The sequence below is a fragment of the Oncorhynchus gorbuscha genome, unplaced genomic scaffold, assembly GCF_021184085.1.
Source record: "Oncorhynchus gorbuscha isolate QuinsamMale2020 ecotype Even-year unplaced genomic scaffold, OgorEven_v1.0 Un_scaffold_552, whole genome shotgun sequence".
Lineage (NCBI taxonomy): Eukaryota > Metazoa > Chordata > Actinopteri > Salmoniformes > Salmonidae > Oncorhynchus > Oncorhynchus gorbuscha.
This window is the reverse complement of record NW_025745383.1, coordinates 314,364-333,435: the sequence shown is the minus strand read 5'-3', so window position 1 is coordinate 333,435 and position 19,072 is coordinate 314,364. Positions and strand designations below refer to the sequence as shown.

The 19,072-nt window shown below is 44.0% G+C and overlaps 1 protein-coding gene across 1 annotated transcript in view; it reads left to right on the top strand.

Annotated features, from left to right (window-relative positions):
- The window catches only part of LOC124018627 (syntaxin-10-like), a 41,451-nt gene extending 23,526 nt beyond the window's left edge, over positions 1-17,925 (top strand). Inside the window, exons 4-9 of the mRNA XM_046333967.1 lie at positions 2,511-2,605; positions 4,952-5,014; positions 5,143-5,244; positions 5,420-5,526; positions 6,604-6,698; positions 15,617-17,925. Coding sequence (XP_046189923.1) covers positions 2,511-2,605; positions 4,952-5,014; positions 5,143-5,244; positions 5,420-5,526; positions 6,604-6,698; positions 15,617-15,693 — 539 coding nt within the window. The 3' untranslated portion in view covers positions 15,694-17,925. The remainder of the gene's footprint in view (positions 1-2,510; positions 2,606-4,951; positions 5,015-5,142; positions 5,245-5,419; positions 5,527-6,603; positions 6,699-15,616) is intronic.
- Positions 17,926-19,072: the final 1,147 nt, after the last annotated feature.

The following is a 19,072-nucleotide window of genomic DNA, read 5'->3' as shown; positions in this document are numbered from 1 at the left end:
TGTACTGTACTCTACTGTAGTGCACTCTACTGTACTGTATTGTACTCTACTGTAGTGCACTCTACTGTACAGTACTGTATTGTACTCTACTGTACAGTACTGTATTGTACTCTACTGTAGTGCACTGTACTGTATTGTACTGTATTGTACTCTACTGTAGTGCACTACTGTACTGTACTGTACTGTATTGTATTGCACTACTGTAGTGCACTCTACTGTACAGTACTGTATTGTACTCTACTGTGCACTGTACTGTACAGTACTGTCATTGTACACTCTTATCTACTGTAGTGCACTGTACTGTATTGTACTGTATTGCACTCTACTGTAGTGCACTCTACTGTACTGTACTCTACTGTATTGCACTCTACTGTACTGTATTGCACTCTATTGTAGTGCACTCTACTGTACTGTATTGTACTCTACTGTATTGTACTGAACTGAACTCTACTTTACTGAACTGAAATCTACTTTACTGTACTGTATTGTACTCTACTGTACTGAACTGTACTGAACTCTACTGCATTGTACTTTGCTGTACTCTACTGTACTGAACTCTACTGTACTGTATTCTACTGTACTGTGCTGTTTTGTACTGTACTGAACTCTACTGTACTGAACTCTACTGCACAGTACTGAACTGATCTCTACTGTACTGTACTGAACTGTACTGTACTCTATTGAACTATACTGTACTAAACTCTACTCAACTCTACTGCACTGAACTCTACTTTACTGAACTCTACTGTACTGATCTCTACTTTACTGTACTGTACTGTACTGGACTGGATTGAACTCTACTGTACTGGACTGAACTCAACTCTACTTTATAGAACTCTACTGTACTCAACTCTACTTTATAGAACTCTACTTTATAGAACTCTACTTTACTCGACTCTACTTTACAGAACTCTACTTTATAGAACTCTACTGTACTCAACTCTACTTTATAGAACTCTACTTTACTCAACTCTACTTTACAGAACTCTACTTTACTGAACTCTACTGTACTGATCTCTACTTTACTGTACTGTATTGTACTCTACTGTAGTGCACTGTACTGTACTGTACTGTATTGTACTCTACTGTAGTGCACTGTACTGTATTGTACTGTATTGCACTCTACTGTAGTGCACTCTACTGTACAGTACTGTATTGTACGCTACTGTAGTGCACTGTACTGTACTGTATTGTACTCTACTGTAGTGCACTGTACTGTACTGTACTGGACTGGATTGAACTCTACTTTATAGAACTCTACTTTATAGAACTCTACTGTACTCAACTCTACTTTATAGAACTCTACTTTACTCAACTCTACTTTACAGAACTCTACTTTACAGAACTCTACTGTACTGATCTCTACTTTACTGTATTGTACTCTACTTTACTGTACTGTATTGTACTGCACTGAATTCTACTGTATTGTACTGAATTCTACTGTATTGTACTGTACTGAACCCTACTGTATTGTAGTCTACTGTAACGAAATCTACTGTATTGTACTGAACTCTACTGTATTGTACTCTACTCTACTGTACCGAACTCTACTGTATTGTACTCTACTCTACTGTACCGAACTGTACTGAACTCTGCTGTATTGTACTGAACTCTACACTGCTTTGGTCTGCTGTGGTGTGATGTCTAAACTTGTGTAACATGAGGAGAATGACATCCATAATTATGCAGTTTCTGTGTAGTATAGGGGACCATGATGTAAATGTGTTACCGTGTAAATCCACTTCACTTACTGTAGTTCAATAACCAACTCAAGGTGTGATGTTGTAGCTGACCCCATTCTTCTGCAGACATCTTTGAATGTTAATTCTGAGCAGGTATTTCAAAGTTTTTGGGAAACGTGGTCGCATAAAAGAGATGTATAGTCTGTCCTTCCTTATGGAAAGAGGGGGAGAGATGTATAGTCTGTCCTTCCTTATGGAAAGAGGGGGAGAGATGTATAGTCTGTCCTTCCTTATGGAAAGAGGGGGAGAGAATATACAAACACAAACTGTCCCAAAGACCAACTGAGTCCCAGACTATGATATCTGGAGCAGGACAGCTGATATGAATGAGGTGTGTGTGTGTGTGTAGAGCGTAGGCCTGTGTGTGTGTGTGTGTGTGTGTGTGTGTGTGTGTGTGTGTGTGTGTGTGTGTGTGTGTGTGTGTGTAGAGCGTAGGCCTGTGTGTGTGTGTAGAGCGTAGGCCTGTGTGTGTGTGTAGAGCGTAGGCCTGTGTGTGTGTGTAGAGAAAAGGCCTCTGTCTGTGTGTAGATAAAAGGCCTCTGTCTGTGTGTGTGTGTGTAGAGCGTAGGCCTGTGTGTGTGTAGAGAAAAGGCCTGTGTGTGTGTGTGTAGTTACAGGTGTTTAAAAAACAAATCTCTTGAGTCCAAAGGAGGGGGCACTGCCCCCCTCCGGGCCTCCCACCCTGCCGTACTCGGCAGAACCACATTCCTAACAGTTCCTGAGGAGAACCCTGAGATCTGTGTGTGTTGAGCCTTGACCCTTTCCCAGGTATCGTTGAGTCCAACCCGGGGAAGTTCCGTCTGGGGGAGAATGAGTTGCAGGAGAGAAGAGACTTTGTGGAGCGAACACGGCAGGCCGTACAGGTAACACGGTGTAATATCTCTACCTGTCTGTCACCGGCAGTTAGCCTAGTGGTCAGAGCGTTGGGCTAGTAACCCAAAGGTTGCTGGATTGAATCCCTGAGCTGACAAGGAAAAAAATCAGTCGTTCTGTCCCTGAGCAAGGCAGTAAACCCACTGTTCCCTGTGTGCCGAAGACGTGGATGTCGATTTAAGGCAGCCCCCCGCACTTCTCTGATTCAGGGGGGTTGGGTTAAATGTGTTGGACACATTTCAGTTGAATGCATTCAGTTGTACAACTGACTAGGTATCCCCCTTAACCTACCTCTATAACGGAAAAGAAAAGGGGATTTCTGCAGCTACATTTGATTGGATTTAATCTACGGTGTGTAGTCTGTTGTTGTAGCTGCTGTAGCTAACACTGTGTTGTTGTAGCTGCTGTAGCTAACACTGTGTTGTTGTAGCTGCTGTAGCTAACACTGTGTGTTGTTGTAGCTAACACTGTGTGCTGCTGTAGCTAACACCGTGTGCTGCTGTAGCTAACACCGTATGCTGCTGTAGCTAACACCGTATGCTGCTGTAGCTAACACCGTATGCTGCTGTAGCTAACACCGTATGCTGCTGTAGCTAACACCGTGTGCTGCTGTAGCTAACACCGTGTGCTGCTGTAGCTAACACCGTGTGCTGCTGTAGCTAACACCGTGTGCTGCTGTAGCTAACACCGTGTGCTGCTGTAGCTAACACCGTGTGCTGCTGTAGCTAACACCGTGTGCTGCTGTAGCTAACACCGTGTGCTGCTGTAGCTAACACCGTGTGCTGCTGTAGCTGCACCGTGTGCTGCTGTAGCTAACACCGTGTGCTGCTGTAGCTAACACCGTGTGCTGCTGTAGCTAACACCGTGTGCTGCTGTAGCTAACACTGTGTGCTGCTGTAGCTAACACTGTGTGCTGCTGTAGCTAACACTGTGTGCTGCTGTAGCTAACACTGTGTGCTGCTGTAGCTAACACTGTGTGCTGCTGTAGCTAACACTGTGTGCTGCTGTAGCTAACACTGTGTGCTGCTGTAGCTAACACTGTGTGCTGCTGTAGCTAACACTGTGTGCTGCTGTAGCTAACACTGTGTGCTGCTGTAGCTAACACTGTGTGCTGCTGTAGCTAACACTGTGTGCTGCTGTAGCTAACACTGTGTGCTGCTGTAGCTACAACTGTGTGCTGCTGTAGCTACAACTGTGTGCTGCTGTAGCTACAACTGTGTGCTGCTGTAGCTACAACTGTGTGCTGCTGTAGCTACAACTGTGTGCTGCTGTAGCTACAACTGTGTGCTGCTGTAGCTACAACTGTGTGCTGCTGTAGCTACAACTGTGTGCTGCTGTAGCTACAACTGTGTGCTGCTGTAGCTACAACTGTGTGCTGCTGTAGCTACAACTGTGTGCTGCTGTAGCTACAACTGTGTGCTGCTGTAGCTACAACTGTAGCTACAACTGTGTGCTGCTGTAGCTACAACTGTGTGCTGCTGTAGCTACAACTGTGTGCTGCTGTAGCTAACACTGTGTGCTGCTGTAGCTAACACTGTGTGCTGCTGTAGCTAACACTGTGTGCTGCTGTAGCTAACACTGTGTGCTGCTGTAGCTAACACTGTGTGCTGCTGTAGCTAACACTGTGTGCTGCTGTAGCTAACACTGTGTGCTGCTGTAGCTAACACTGTGTGCTGCTGTAGCTACAACTGTGTGCTGCTGTAGCTACAACTGTGTGCTGCTGTAGCTACAACTGTGTGCTGCTGTAGCTACAACTGTGTGCTGCTGTAGCTACAACTGTGTGCTGCTGTAGCTACAACTGTGTGCTGCTGTAGCTACAACTGTGTGCTGCTGTAGCTACAACTGTGTGCTGCTGTAGCTAACTGTGTGCTGCTGTGCTACAACTGTGTGCTGTAGCTACAACTGTGTGCTGCTGTAGCTACAACTGTGTGCTGCTGTAGCTAACACTGTGTGCTGCTGTAGCTAACACTGTGTGCTGCTGTAGCTAACACTGTGTGCTGCTGTAGCTAACACTGTGTGCTGCTGTAGCTAACACTGTGTGCTGCTGTAGCTAACACTGTGTGCTGCTGTAGCTAACACTGTGTGCTGCTGTAGCTAACACTGTGTGCTGCTGTAGCTAACACTGTGTGCTGCTGTAGCTAACACTGTGTGCTGCTGTAGCTAACACTGTGTGCTGCTGTAGCTAACACTGTGTGCTGCTGTAGCTAACACTGTGTGCTGCTGTAGCTAACACTGTGTGCTGCTGTAGCTAACACTGTGTGCTGCTGTAGCTAACACTGTGTGCTGCTGTAGCTAACACCGTGTGCTGCTGTAGCTAACACTGTGTGTTGTTGTAGGAGATGAAGGATCAACTCTCCAGTCCCTCTGTTGTGGCCCAGGCAGAGAAGAAGAACAGACAGGTTGGTTTGCCTGTCTACACACTATTTCTCTCTCTCTCTGCACACCTTTATGTTGATACACGTTGACTTATGCAGGCATCTCTTCTGTCTCACACGTTGTAACATCAGCTGGTCTCTGTCTATCTCAGGCTCTGATGGGTGCGTCTGGGCAGGACAGGTCTGATGGTCTGGAGTCTCACCTGGTGTCAACCAACTCCAGATACATCCAGGATCAACAGGAACAGCAGCAGGTAGGATGGAGGGAGGGAAGAGGGTTAGCGTGAAGGTTTCTGTGTCTCCTTGATATTTAAGGAACAAGATGATGGCTCATGTGATGATGGTTTAGGGCTGAGCTGCGGTGTGGACATGAAGCTATGGTTGGGGTTAGGATGATGATGATGATGATGATGATGATGTTCTCCACAGTTGATCATGCAGGACCAGGATGAGCAGTTGGAACTGGTGACAGGAAGCATCAGAGTACTGAAAGACATGTCAGGACGCATCGGAGATGAACTAGACCAACAGGCTGTGTGAGTACACACACACACACACACACACACACACACACACACACACACACACACACACACACACACACACACACACACACACACACACACACACACACACACACACACACACACACACACACACACACACACACACACACACACACACACACACACACACACACACACACACACACACACACACACACACACACACACACACACACACACACACACACTTGGTGTTGAGGGTCAATGGGAGTAATGGGAAGGGAATAGGGGTTGGAACCTCTCCACCTGCTGCCCTTAAGGGACCACACCTCCCTCTTCCACTGGTTATCATGACTTAAATAGCCACCTCGTGTGTGTGTGTAAAGAAAGGACATACCTAGTCAGTTGTACAACTGAATACATTCAACCGAAATGTCTCTTCCACATTTAACCCAACCCCTCTGAATCAGAAAGCCTTTAATCGACGTCATCGGCCCCCCGGACAGCAGTTGTTGTTGAGAGATAACCGCCTTGCTCAAGTGCGTGGTTTTAAAGGGTTCAAGGAGCCTCTGTGTGTACTGAACGTTTACATGTGAATTCCATTGTTGTCATGTAATCTCACAGTATACTTCCCATGCGGAGACGTGTGTGTTTGAAGGGTTCAGTGAGTGTATACTTTACGTGTTCATTGTTTGAGGGATTCTCCTGTATGTTCCGGTGTTTTAGGGGTGTTTTAGACGGTTTGCTGTGTGTGTCTCAATGGTCTAAGAGTGTGTGTGTGTGTGTGTGTGTGTGTGTGTGTGTGTGTGTGTGTGTGTGTGTGTGTGTGTGTGTGTGTGTGTGTGTGTGTGTGTGTGTGTGTGTGTGTGTGTGTGTGTGTGTGTGTGTGTGTGTGTAAGCAGCAGGTAGCCTAGTGGTTAAGAGCGTTGGGCCGGTAACCAAAAGAACACTGGTTTGAATCCCTGAGCCGACTTGGTGAAAAATCTGTTTGTGCCCTTGAGCAAGGCACTTAACCCTAATTGCTCCTGTAAGTCGCTCTGGATTAGAACGTCTGTTAAATGACTCAAATGTGTGTGCCTAACACCTATTTTGTCCTGTATGTTCCAGTATGCTAGGAGAGTTTGGAGAGGAGATGGACCAGACAGGTTCTAGGATGGACTCTGTCCTCAAGAAGATGGAGAAAGTCTCCCACATGACCAGCAGTGAGTTAACACACACACTCCATCTCTGTCAGTTGTTCTCTCTCACACACATAGATGAATGACAGGTATAACACCAAGTCACCCTCCCTCTCTTTACCTTAATATCTCTCTCTTTTCCTCTCCGTCTCTCTCCCTCTCTCTCTCTTTTCCTCTTTCTCCCTCTTTTCCTCCCCTCTCCCTCTCTTTTCCTCTCCCTCTTTTCCTCTCCCTCTCTTTTCCTCTCCCTCTCCCTCTTTTCCTCTCTCTCTCTCTCCCTTTTCCTCTCTGTCTATGTCCTGCTCTCTCTCTCTTTCCCTCTTTCTGTCTTCCTCTCTCTCTTTCCCTCTTTCTGTCTTCCTCTCTCTCTCTCTTTGTATCTCTCTCTCTCTGTATCTCTGTCTCTCTCTCTCTCTGTTTCTGTCGCTCTCTCTCTCTCTCTCTCTCTGTCGCTCTCTCTCTCTCAAGTTTCACATTCAAATTCAAGCTGCTTTATTGACATGAAAAACAATGTCTATATTGCCTTAGCAAAAATGTATACAATATACACTAATAAAATAATGAATAATAATAATATGGTAGTAAATAATACACATAAAGAAAATAACAATACCATGGTAACAGTCAATTAGAAATCTAATAAATATAAAAGACTCAATATGGAAAAGGAAACAATAACTAACTTATAACTGTCATCCTCACCATTACATCATCACTACAACTACCACCATCATTACTACTACCACCACCATTACTACTACCACCACCATTACTACTACCACCACCATTACTACTACCACCATTACTACTACCACCACCATCATTACTACTACCACCATCATTACTACTACCACCACCATCATTACTACTACCACCACCATCATTACTACTACCACCACCATCATTACTACTACCACCATCATTACTACTACCACCATCATTACTACTACCACCACCATTACTACTACCACCACCATTACTACTACCACCACCATCACTACTACTACCACCATCACTACTACTACCACCATCACTACTACTACCACCACCATTACTACTACCACCACCATTACTACTACCACCACCATTACTACCACCACCATTACTACCACCACCATTACTACTACCACCACCATCACTACTACCACCACCATCACTACTACTACCACCATCACTACTACTACCACCATCACTACTACTACCACCACCATTACTACTACCACCACCATTACTACTACCACCACCATTACTACTACCACCACCATTACTACTACCACCACCATTACTACTACCACCACCATTACTACTACCACCACCATTACTACTACCACCATCATTACTACTACCACCACCATTACTACTACCACCACCATTACTACTACCACCACCATTACTACTACCACCACCATTACTACTACCACCACCATTACTACTACCACCACCATTACTACTACCACCACCATTACTACTACCACCACCATTACTACTACCACCACCATCACTACTACTACCACCATCACTACTACTACCACCACCATTACTACTACCACCACCATTACTACTACCACCATTACTACTACCACCACCATTACTACTACCACCACCATCACTACTACTACCACCACCATCACTACTACTACCACCACCATCACTACTACTACCACCACCATTACTACTACCACCACCATCACTACTACTACTACTACTGCCATCATCACTACTACTACCACCATCATTACTACTACCACCACCATTACTACTACCACCATTACTACTACCACCATCACTACTACCTCCACCATCATTACTACTACCACCATCACTACTACTACCACCATCATTACTACTACCACCATCACTACTACTACCACCATCACTACTACTGCCACCACCATTACTACTACCACCATCACTACTACTGCCACCACCATTACTACTACCACCATCACTACTACTACCATCATTACTACTACTACCGCCATCATTACTACTACTACCGACATCATTACTACTACTACCGCCATCACTACTACCACCATTACCACTACCACTACTACCATCATTACTACTACTACCGCCATCATTACTACTACTACCGCCATCATTACTACTACTACCGCCATCATTACTACTACTACCACCATCATTACTACTACCACCACCATTACTACTACCACCATCACTACTACTACTACTGCCATCATTACTACTACTGCCATCATTACTACTACCACCATCACTACTACGACCACCACCATTACTACTACCACCACCATCACTACTACTACCACCATCACCACTACTACCACCATCACCACTACTACTACTGCCATCATTACTACTACTACCACCATCATTACTACTACCACCACCATTACTACTACCACCATCACTACTACTACCACCATCATTACTACTACCACCATCACTACTACGACCACCACCATTACTACTACCACCACCATCACTACTACCACCATCACTACTACTACCACCATTACCACCATTACTACTACCACCATCACTACAACTACCACCATCACTACTACCACCATCACTACTACTACCACCACCATTACTACTACCACCATCACTACTACTACTACTGCCATCATCACTACAACTGCCATCATCACTACTACTACCACCATCACTACAACTACCACCATCACTACAACTACCACCATCACTACAACTACCACCATCACTACAACTACCACCATCACTACAACTACCACCATCACTACTACTACCATCATCACTACTACTACCTCCACCATTACTACTACTACTGCCACCATCACTACAAATACCACCATCATTACTACTACCACCATCACTACTACTACCATCATTACTACTACCACCATCACTACTACTACTACTACCACCATCACTACTACTACCACCATCACTACTACTACCACCATCACTACTACTACCACCATCACTACTACTACCACCATCACTACTACTACCACCATCACTACTACTACCACCATCACTACTACTACCACCACCATTACTACTATCACCATCACTACTACTACTACTGCCATCATCACTACAACTACCACCATCATTACTACTACCACCATCACTACTACTACCACCACCATTACTACTACCACCATCACTACTACTACCACCACCATTACTACTACCACCATCATTACTACGACCACCATCATTACTACGACCACCATCACTACTACTACCACCACCATTACTACTACCACCATCATTACTACTACCACCATCATTACTACGACCACCATCATTACTACGACCACCATCACTACTACTACCACCACCATTACTACTACCACCATCATTACTACTACGACCACCATCGTTACTACGACCACCATCATTACTACGACCACCATCATTACTACTACCACCATCATTACTACTACTACCGCCATCACTACTACTACTACATCACTACTACTACTATCGCCATCACTACTACTACTACTACCGCCATCACTACTACTACTACCGCCATCACTACTACTACTACCACCATCACTACTACTACCATCACTACTGCCACTACTGCCATCACTACTACTACCGCCATCACTACTACTACCGCCATCACTACTACTACTACTGCCATCACTACTACTACTACTACCGCCATCACTACTACTATTACTACCGCCATCACTACTACTACTACTACCGCCATCACTACTACTACTACTATCACTACTACTACCGCCATCACTACTACTATCACTACTACTACTACTACGCGCCATCACTACTACTACCGCCATCACTACTACTACTACTGCCATCACTACTACTACTACTACCGCCATCACTACTACTATTACTACCGCCATCACTACTACTACTACTACCGCCATCACTACTACTACTACTACCGCCATCACTACTACTACTACTACCGCCATCACTACTACTACTACTACCGCCATCACTACTACTACTACCGCCATCACTACCACTACTACTACCGCCATCACTACTACTACTACTACTATCGCCATCACTACTACTTCCGCCATCACTACTACTTCTGCCATCACTACTACTACCACCATCATTACTACTACCACCATCATTACTACTTCCACCATCATTACTATTACTACCATCATCACTACTATCATCATTACTACTACCACCATCAATACTACTACTACCATCACTACTACTACTACCACCGCCATCACTACTACTACTACCGCCATCACTACTACTACTACCGCCATCACTACTACTACTACTGCCACTACTACTACTACTACTACTGCCATCACTACTACTACTACTACCGCCATCACTACTACTACTACTACCGCCATCACTACCACTACTACTACCGCCATCACTACTACTACTACTACTACTACTACAACTACTATCGCCATCACTACTACTTCCGCCATCACTACTACTTCTGCCATCACTACTACTTCCGCCATCACTACTACTTCCGCCATCACTACTACTACTACCACCATCATTACTACCACCACCTCACTACTACTACCACCATCACTACTACCACCACCATCTACTACTACCACCATCATTACTACTATCTACTACTACCACCATCATTACTACTACTACCGCCATCACTACTACTACTACTATCACCACCATCTACTACTACCACCATCTACTACTACTGCCATCACTACTACTACTACTACCACCATCACTACTACTACTACTACCGCCATCACTACCACTACTACTACCACCTACTCACTACTACTACTCACTACTACTACTACTACTACTATCATCACTACTACTACTCTGCCATCACTACACTCACTACTACTTCCGCCATCACTACTACTTCCGCCATCACTACTACTTCCGCCATCACTACTACTACCACCACCATCATTACTACCACCACCATCATTACTACTACCACCATCATTACTACTACCACCACCATCATTACTACTACCACCATCATTACTACTACCACCACCATCATTACTACTACCACCATCATTACTACTACCACCACCATCATTACTACTACCACCATCATTACTACTACCACCATCATTACTACTACCACCACCATTACTACTACTACCACCATCATTACTACTACCACCATCATTACTACTACCACCATCATTACTACTTCCACCATCATTACTATTACTACCATCATCACTATCATCATTACTACTACCACCATCAATACTACTACCATCTCTACTACTACTACTACTACCATCACTACTACTACTACCGCCACTACTACTACTACTACCGCCATCACTACTACTACTACTGCCACTACTACTACTACTGCTACTGCCATCACTACTACTACTACTGCCATCACTACTACTACTACCGCCATCACTACTACTACTACCGCCATCACTACTACTACTACTGCCATCACTACTACTACTACCGCCATCACTACTACTACTACTACTGCCGCCATCACTACTACTACTACTGCCGCCATCACTACTACTACTGCTACCGCCATCACTACTACTACCATCACTACTACTACTACTACTGCCGCACTATACACTACATCACTACTACTACCATTCACTACTACTACCGCCATCACTACTACTACTACCATCACTACTACTACTACCACCATCACTACTACTACTACTACTACTACCGCCATCACACTACTACTACCGCCATCACTACCACTACCGCCATCACACTATCACTACTGCTACTACTATCGCCATACTACTATCATCACTACTAACGCCATCATTACTACTACCACCATAATTACTACTACCACCATCATTACTACTTCCACCATCATCACTACTATCGTCATCATTACTACTACCACCATCATTACTACTTCCACCATCATCACTACTATCGTCATCATTACTACCGCCATCATTACTACTACCACCATCAATACTACTACCATCACTACTACTACCACCATCATTACTACTACCACCATCAATACTACTATCATCATCATCACTACTGCTACCACCATCATTACTACTGCTACCACCATCACTACTACTACTACCGACATCACTACTACTACTACTACCGCCATCACTACTACTACTACCGCCATCACTACTACTACTACTGCCATCACTACTACTACTACCGCCATCTACTACTACATACTACCGCCATCACCTACTACTGCTACCGCCATCACTACTACTACTACTACCGCCTCACTACCACTACTACTACCGCCTACTCTACTACTACTACTACTCATCGCCATCACATCCGCCATCACTACTACCACCATCATTACTACTATACCATCATTACTACTACCACCATCATTACTACTACCACCATCATTACTACTACCACCACCATCATTACTACTACCACCATCATTACTACTACCACCACCATCAATACTACTACCACCATCATTACTACTACCACCACCATCACTACTACCACCACCATCACTACTACTACCACCATCATTACTACTACCACCATCATTACTACTACCACCATCCTACCACCATCATTACTACTACCACCATCATTACTACTACCACCATCATTACTACTACCACCATCATCACTACTACTACCATCTACTACTATCATCATTACTACTACCACCATCATACTACTATCTCTATCACTACTACTACTACCATCATTACTACTACCACCATCAATACTACTACCATCACTACTACTACCGCCATCATTACTACTACCGCCATCATTACTACTACCGCCATCATTACTACTACCGCCATCATTACTACTACCACCATCATTACTACTACTACCACCATCATTACTACTACCACCATCATTACTACTACCACCATCATCACTACTATCATCATCATCACTACTGCTACCACCATCATTACTACCACCATCATTACTACCACCACCATCATTACTACCACCATCATTACTACTACCACCATCATTACTACTACCACCATCATTACTACCACCACCATCATTACTACTACCACCATCATTACTACTACCACCATCATTACTACTACCACCATCATTACTACTACCACCATCATCACTACTATCATCATCATCACTACTATCATCATCATCACTACTGCTACCACCATCATTACTACTGCTACCACCATCATTACTACCACCACCATCATTACTACTACCACCACCATCATTACTACCACCACCATCATTACTACTACCACCATCATTACTACTACCACCATCATTACTACTACCACCATCATCATCTACTATCATCATCATCACTACTGCTACCACCATCATTACTACCACCACCATCATTACTACCACCACCATCATTACTGCTACCACCATCATTACTACCACCACCATCATTACTACCACCATCACTAAACTGCTATCATTACCATCACCCCTACTACCGCCATCACTAAACTGCTATCATTACCATCACCCCTACTACCACCATCACTACTACCACCACCATCACCCCTACTACCACCATCACTAAACTGCTATCATTACCATCACCCCTACTACCACCATCACTAAACTGCTATCATTACCATCACCCCTACTACCACCATCACTAAACTGCTATCATTACCATCACCCCTACTACCACCATCACTAAACTGCTATCATTACCATCACCCTACTACCTACCATCATAAACTGCTATCATTACCATCACCCCTACTACCACCATCACTAAACTGCTATCATTACCATCACCCTACTACCACCATCACTAAACTGCTATCATTACCATCACCCCTACTACCACCATCACTAAACTGCTATCATTACCATATCATTACCTACCATCCTAAACTCTATCATTACCATCACCCCTACTACCACCATCACTAAACTGCTATCATTACCATCACCCCTACTACCGCCATCACTAAACTGCTATCATTACCATCACCCCTACTACCACCATCACTAAACTGCTATCATTACCATCACCCCTACTACCATCATCACTACTACCACCACCATCACCCCTACTACCACCATCACTAAACTGCTATCATTACCATCACCCCTACTACCATCATTACTACTACCACCATCATCTAAACTGCTATCACTACCATCACCCCTACTACCACCATCACTACTACCACCACCATCACCCCTACTACCACCATCACTAAACTGCTATCATTACCATCACCCCTACTACCACCATCACTAAACTGCTATCACCACCATCACCCCTACTACCACCATCACTAAACTGCTATCATTACCATCACCCCTACTACCGCCATCACTAAACTGCTATCACTACCATCACCCCTACTACCACCATCACTAAACTGCTATCACTACCATCACCCCCACTACCATCAAACCATCACCCCTACCACCATCACTAAACTGCTATCATTACCATCACCCCTACTACCACCATCACTAAACTGCTATCACTACCATCACCCCTACTACCGCCATCACTAAACTGCTATCATTACCATCACCCCTACTACCGCCATCACTAAACTGCTATCATTACCATCACCCCTACTACCGCCATCACTAAACTGCTATCACTACCATCACCCCTACTACTGCCATCACTAAACTGCTATCACTAAACTGCTATCACTACCATCACCCCTACTACCACCATCACTAAACTGCTATCATTACCATCATTACTACTACTGCCATCACTAAACTGCTATCACTACCATCACCCCTACTACCACCATCACTAAACTGCTATCATTACCATCACCCCTACTACTGCCATCACTAAACTGCTATCACTTATACTATCCATACCACTACTATTTGGAATGATGCTAAGTTACTGCTTACTATGTAGATGTTATTATTCAGCGGCCCTCAGGCTATGGCAGGCAAGTACATATTAGCATCTCTAGACTATACACTCGTGATTGTGACGTGTGTGTGTGTGTGTGTGTGTGTTCTCTCAGGTAGGAGACAGTGGTGTGCCATTGGAGTACTGGTGGTCATCATGGTAGTGGTTCTCATCCTCTTCTTCACCCTCTGAGTATGGACCTCTCTTCACTACACGACTCTACCGCACTCACCCACTCCTTCCTGGGGATGAACCATGAAATGGATGAAGGGATGAATGGAGGCATCGATATAGGAAACAAGGAATCCAATCCAACCCTCGTCTTTCCTTTGTCATAGAATTCAGTCTCTGAATAATCTATATTTCTGGTACTCATCACTTTGTCTCTCTCTCTCTGGGTTTCTGTCTCTCTCTCTGGGTTTCTGTCTCTCTCTCTGGGTTTCTGTCTCTCTCTCTCTGGGTTTCTGTCTCTCTCTGGGTTTCTGTCTCTCTCTCTGGGTTTCTGTCTCTCTCTCTCTGGGTTTCTGTCTCTCTGGGCTTCTATCTGTCCCCGTTTCCCACCTCTCTCACCACCCATATCAAAGGAGAGCAGTGAGATGACGGTTACATTCTATTATATATTCAGGCAAAGCTAAGATGTCTCGTGTGTGTGTGAATGATGGTACAGACTTGGGAGGAGGGAGGGAGATGTCAATGTTGCCTTATCTATTTTTATACGTCTATGAGATGATCTATGGTCTTCATCCCAAATAGAACCCTATTCCCTACATAGTGCACTACTTAGGACTGGTGAAATCACCTACATCCTAGATCAGTTGTTAGGTCAACTTCTACCTTGTTCCAAATCATCTGGCCCGTTGGAATAGCTTTATCATAGGAGGTAGAAGCTACCCCTAGACATGTTTTATGTAGTTTCCCCTTCTGGATAAAGGATTTGAGGATAGTGATCTGATCCCAGATCTGTGGAGATGGGAAAGGTCAAGCCTATGGTGATAGCTTTACCATAGTAACAGTTGGAGTTCTGGGTTGCTGGGCAGGAAATTAGCAGCACAAGTTAATTTGAAGCTCTTTCGCCCCCTAGCGGACATTAATGGCCATGTCCACATGTCATAATGTGAGATACCACACTGACTGATGTGATCTCACATTTTGAGTTTTTGGGGGAGTGCTGATATAGGATCAGTTTTGCCTCCTACTCTGAGATGCTTGATGACCCTGAGGTGCATTTTATGCTATTGTGTAAATAAATCTAAATGTAATGCTTGACATTGTGGGATGTGGACTTATTTGGCCATTCTCAAGACACATCTCTCTATGGGAGAGTTTCCTGCCTGGTGTCTTTTGGTTGGCACTGCCACCTTGGTCCCAATGGTACCCGTTTGTGTGGGATGGTTGGTTTAATCTGTTCATTTGCGATTGGTTGTGTATTTAGGGTTCCTGAGTGGCACAGTGGTCGAAGGCACTGCATCGCAGTAACTACAGACCCTGGTTCGATTTCAGGCTGTAGCGTAACCGGCCGTGATTGAGTCCCATAGGGCGTCACACAATTGATCCAGCGTCGTCGTAAATAAGAATTTAACTGACTTGCCTAGTTAAATGAATTTACATTGTACTGATTGAATCACTCAAGTATTTTTCCATTCTGTTTGATCAGTTTGAAAGGTTGTAGCTCTGTTCTACTGAAAACTGTACTGGTTTCCATCTATCACATTGTCCAATGATTTAGGTTTATTAGGAACTCTCTCAGGGTGCATTGACTGGTGTAATAGGCCCTGTTCTAATACCTCCTTCACCTATTCCTCAAGGAAATCACCACTGATCTAACACGATCTGGTTGGTCAGAGGACGCAGTGGAAAGTAGCCTAAATTCCACCTATCCAACTTTGTCAGATCAGTGATTGTGCACAAACAAGGTTGCATTAGAAGGGTTTGAACAGGGCCTGATTCTTCCAAGTCAAAAAGGAAAAGGTTAGCTAGCATTTATCCACTTCAATGACCAGTGTTTCTCCAGCTATGGAAATGACTAACCATTCAAGAGTTATTGTGGGAAGAATGTATTGTGTAAATAGCATACAAAATGGCCGCCTTCCTGCTTTTGTTTGCTTGCATGTTGAAGGGGAGTTTAGAACTGTATTTTGTTGCCATGTGAGTGCAGTTCACATTGGTGAAAGGTTGGTTTCATTGAATTCAGTGTAATGTTTTCCAAAGTCTATGAATTCTATTTGCCTCTTAACCCGAACAACATGTGCTGTAGTTGTCGGCCACCCTGTCTATGAATGAACATAGGAGTCATTTCAAATGCTTTGCCGGATCCGCCTGAAACGTCAAGGAAACACTCCTTTTTTGTACGATAAATGTTTTGCCGTCATTGTAGTTTCTTGATGAAAATGAACACTTGTTCTTAATAAATCATATGCTTTTAAAGTGTTTGATCAATGCATTTTAGTTCCGAAGGGAAACTCTCCACTGTTGAGGCAGTTCAGTGAGCCACCGGGATTCAAGCCCATGTTCAGACCACGTTCTCAATTGGAAATGATCTTTCAATATCAAGCGTGCGATTCCGCTGATCTGATTGAATGCCAGCCCTTGGAGACATGCTTTGCCCTTAGACTGGCTTCAAACCTATGGGTGGTGTATTTCAGTTGAAGACCTTACACGGGAATGAAAGAATGAGCATGACGACCTACACTCAGCACCAATTTGCAATATTCCAGAATACTTTCCATGCCATAGAGAGCTGTCCTGAGTACTGTAGCGCTGGAAAAAGCGTGTGTGAAATGTTTGCGTCACGCATACCTGAAACAAACCGCTATGAACAATGAGACCTGCGTGAAGCATCCAACAGGCTGCGGTAGGTCTATACATAGCAATTTGACATGATATTTCCAAACTCAAAAGACGAGTACAAGTACATAAGACTGAATCCACTGGATAAAAAGACAAGGCAGGAATGTTTGTTCTAAATGTGGTACACATGCCTAAGTTGTGACTCCTAACTCAACTTAATATTTACAAACCATGAAGACGACAGCACAACTCCATAACGGGCGACTAAAACACAGTAAAAACCACACGTATTTGTTACAAACCTTTTATTAAGATATTCAGATTGTTTTTCATAATTTGTCTTTTTTACAGTAGTTAATGTGCAATTATCTTTATTACTGGGTCACAGTTAGGATTTCAAAGTTATTGGCACTTGGAACACTGGCATGTACATGGGTAGGGGTCAGGAAGAGGGGGGGTAACACTGCATGGGATAGGGGTTGTCGGGAGGAGCATCATCAGTAGTATATCTCTGACAACACTACTGCATTAGGTTGTATTTTTCAGTTCTTTTTTATATTTTTAGTCGGTTATTTTTTAAATCATAACTCATGCTGCGAGTGAACTAACAAACCTCAATAGTGCTTCTATGTATTGTAAGAATGTACAGTTTAATATACTGTATTTCTAGTGTGAAGAGATCTGCAGCGGGGAAAGACCTCGACGGCACCAGAGAAAGGAAACCAAATCAAAAAGAGAGAAGAGTCATTCTCGGTTGCTGTCATCTCTCTATGTAACTGAGGTA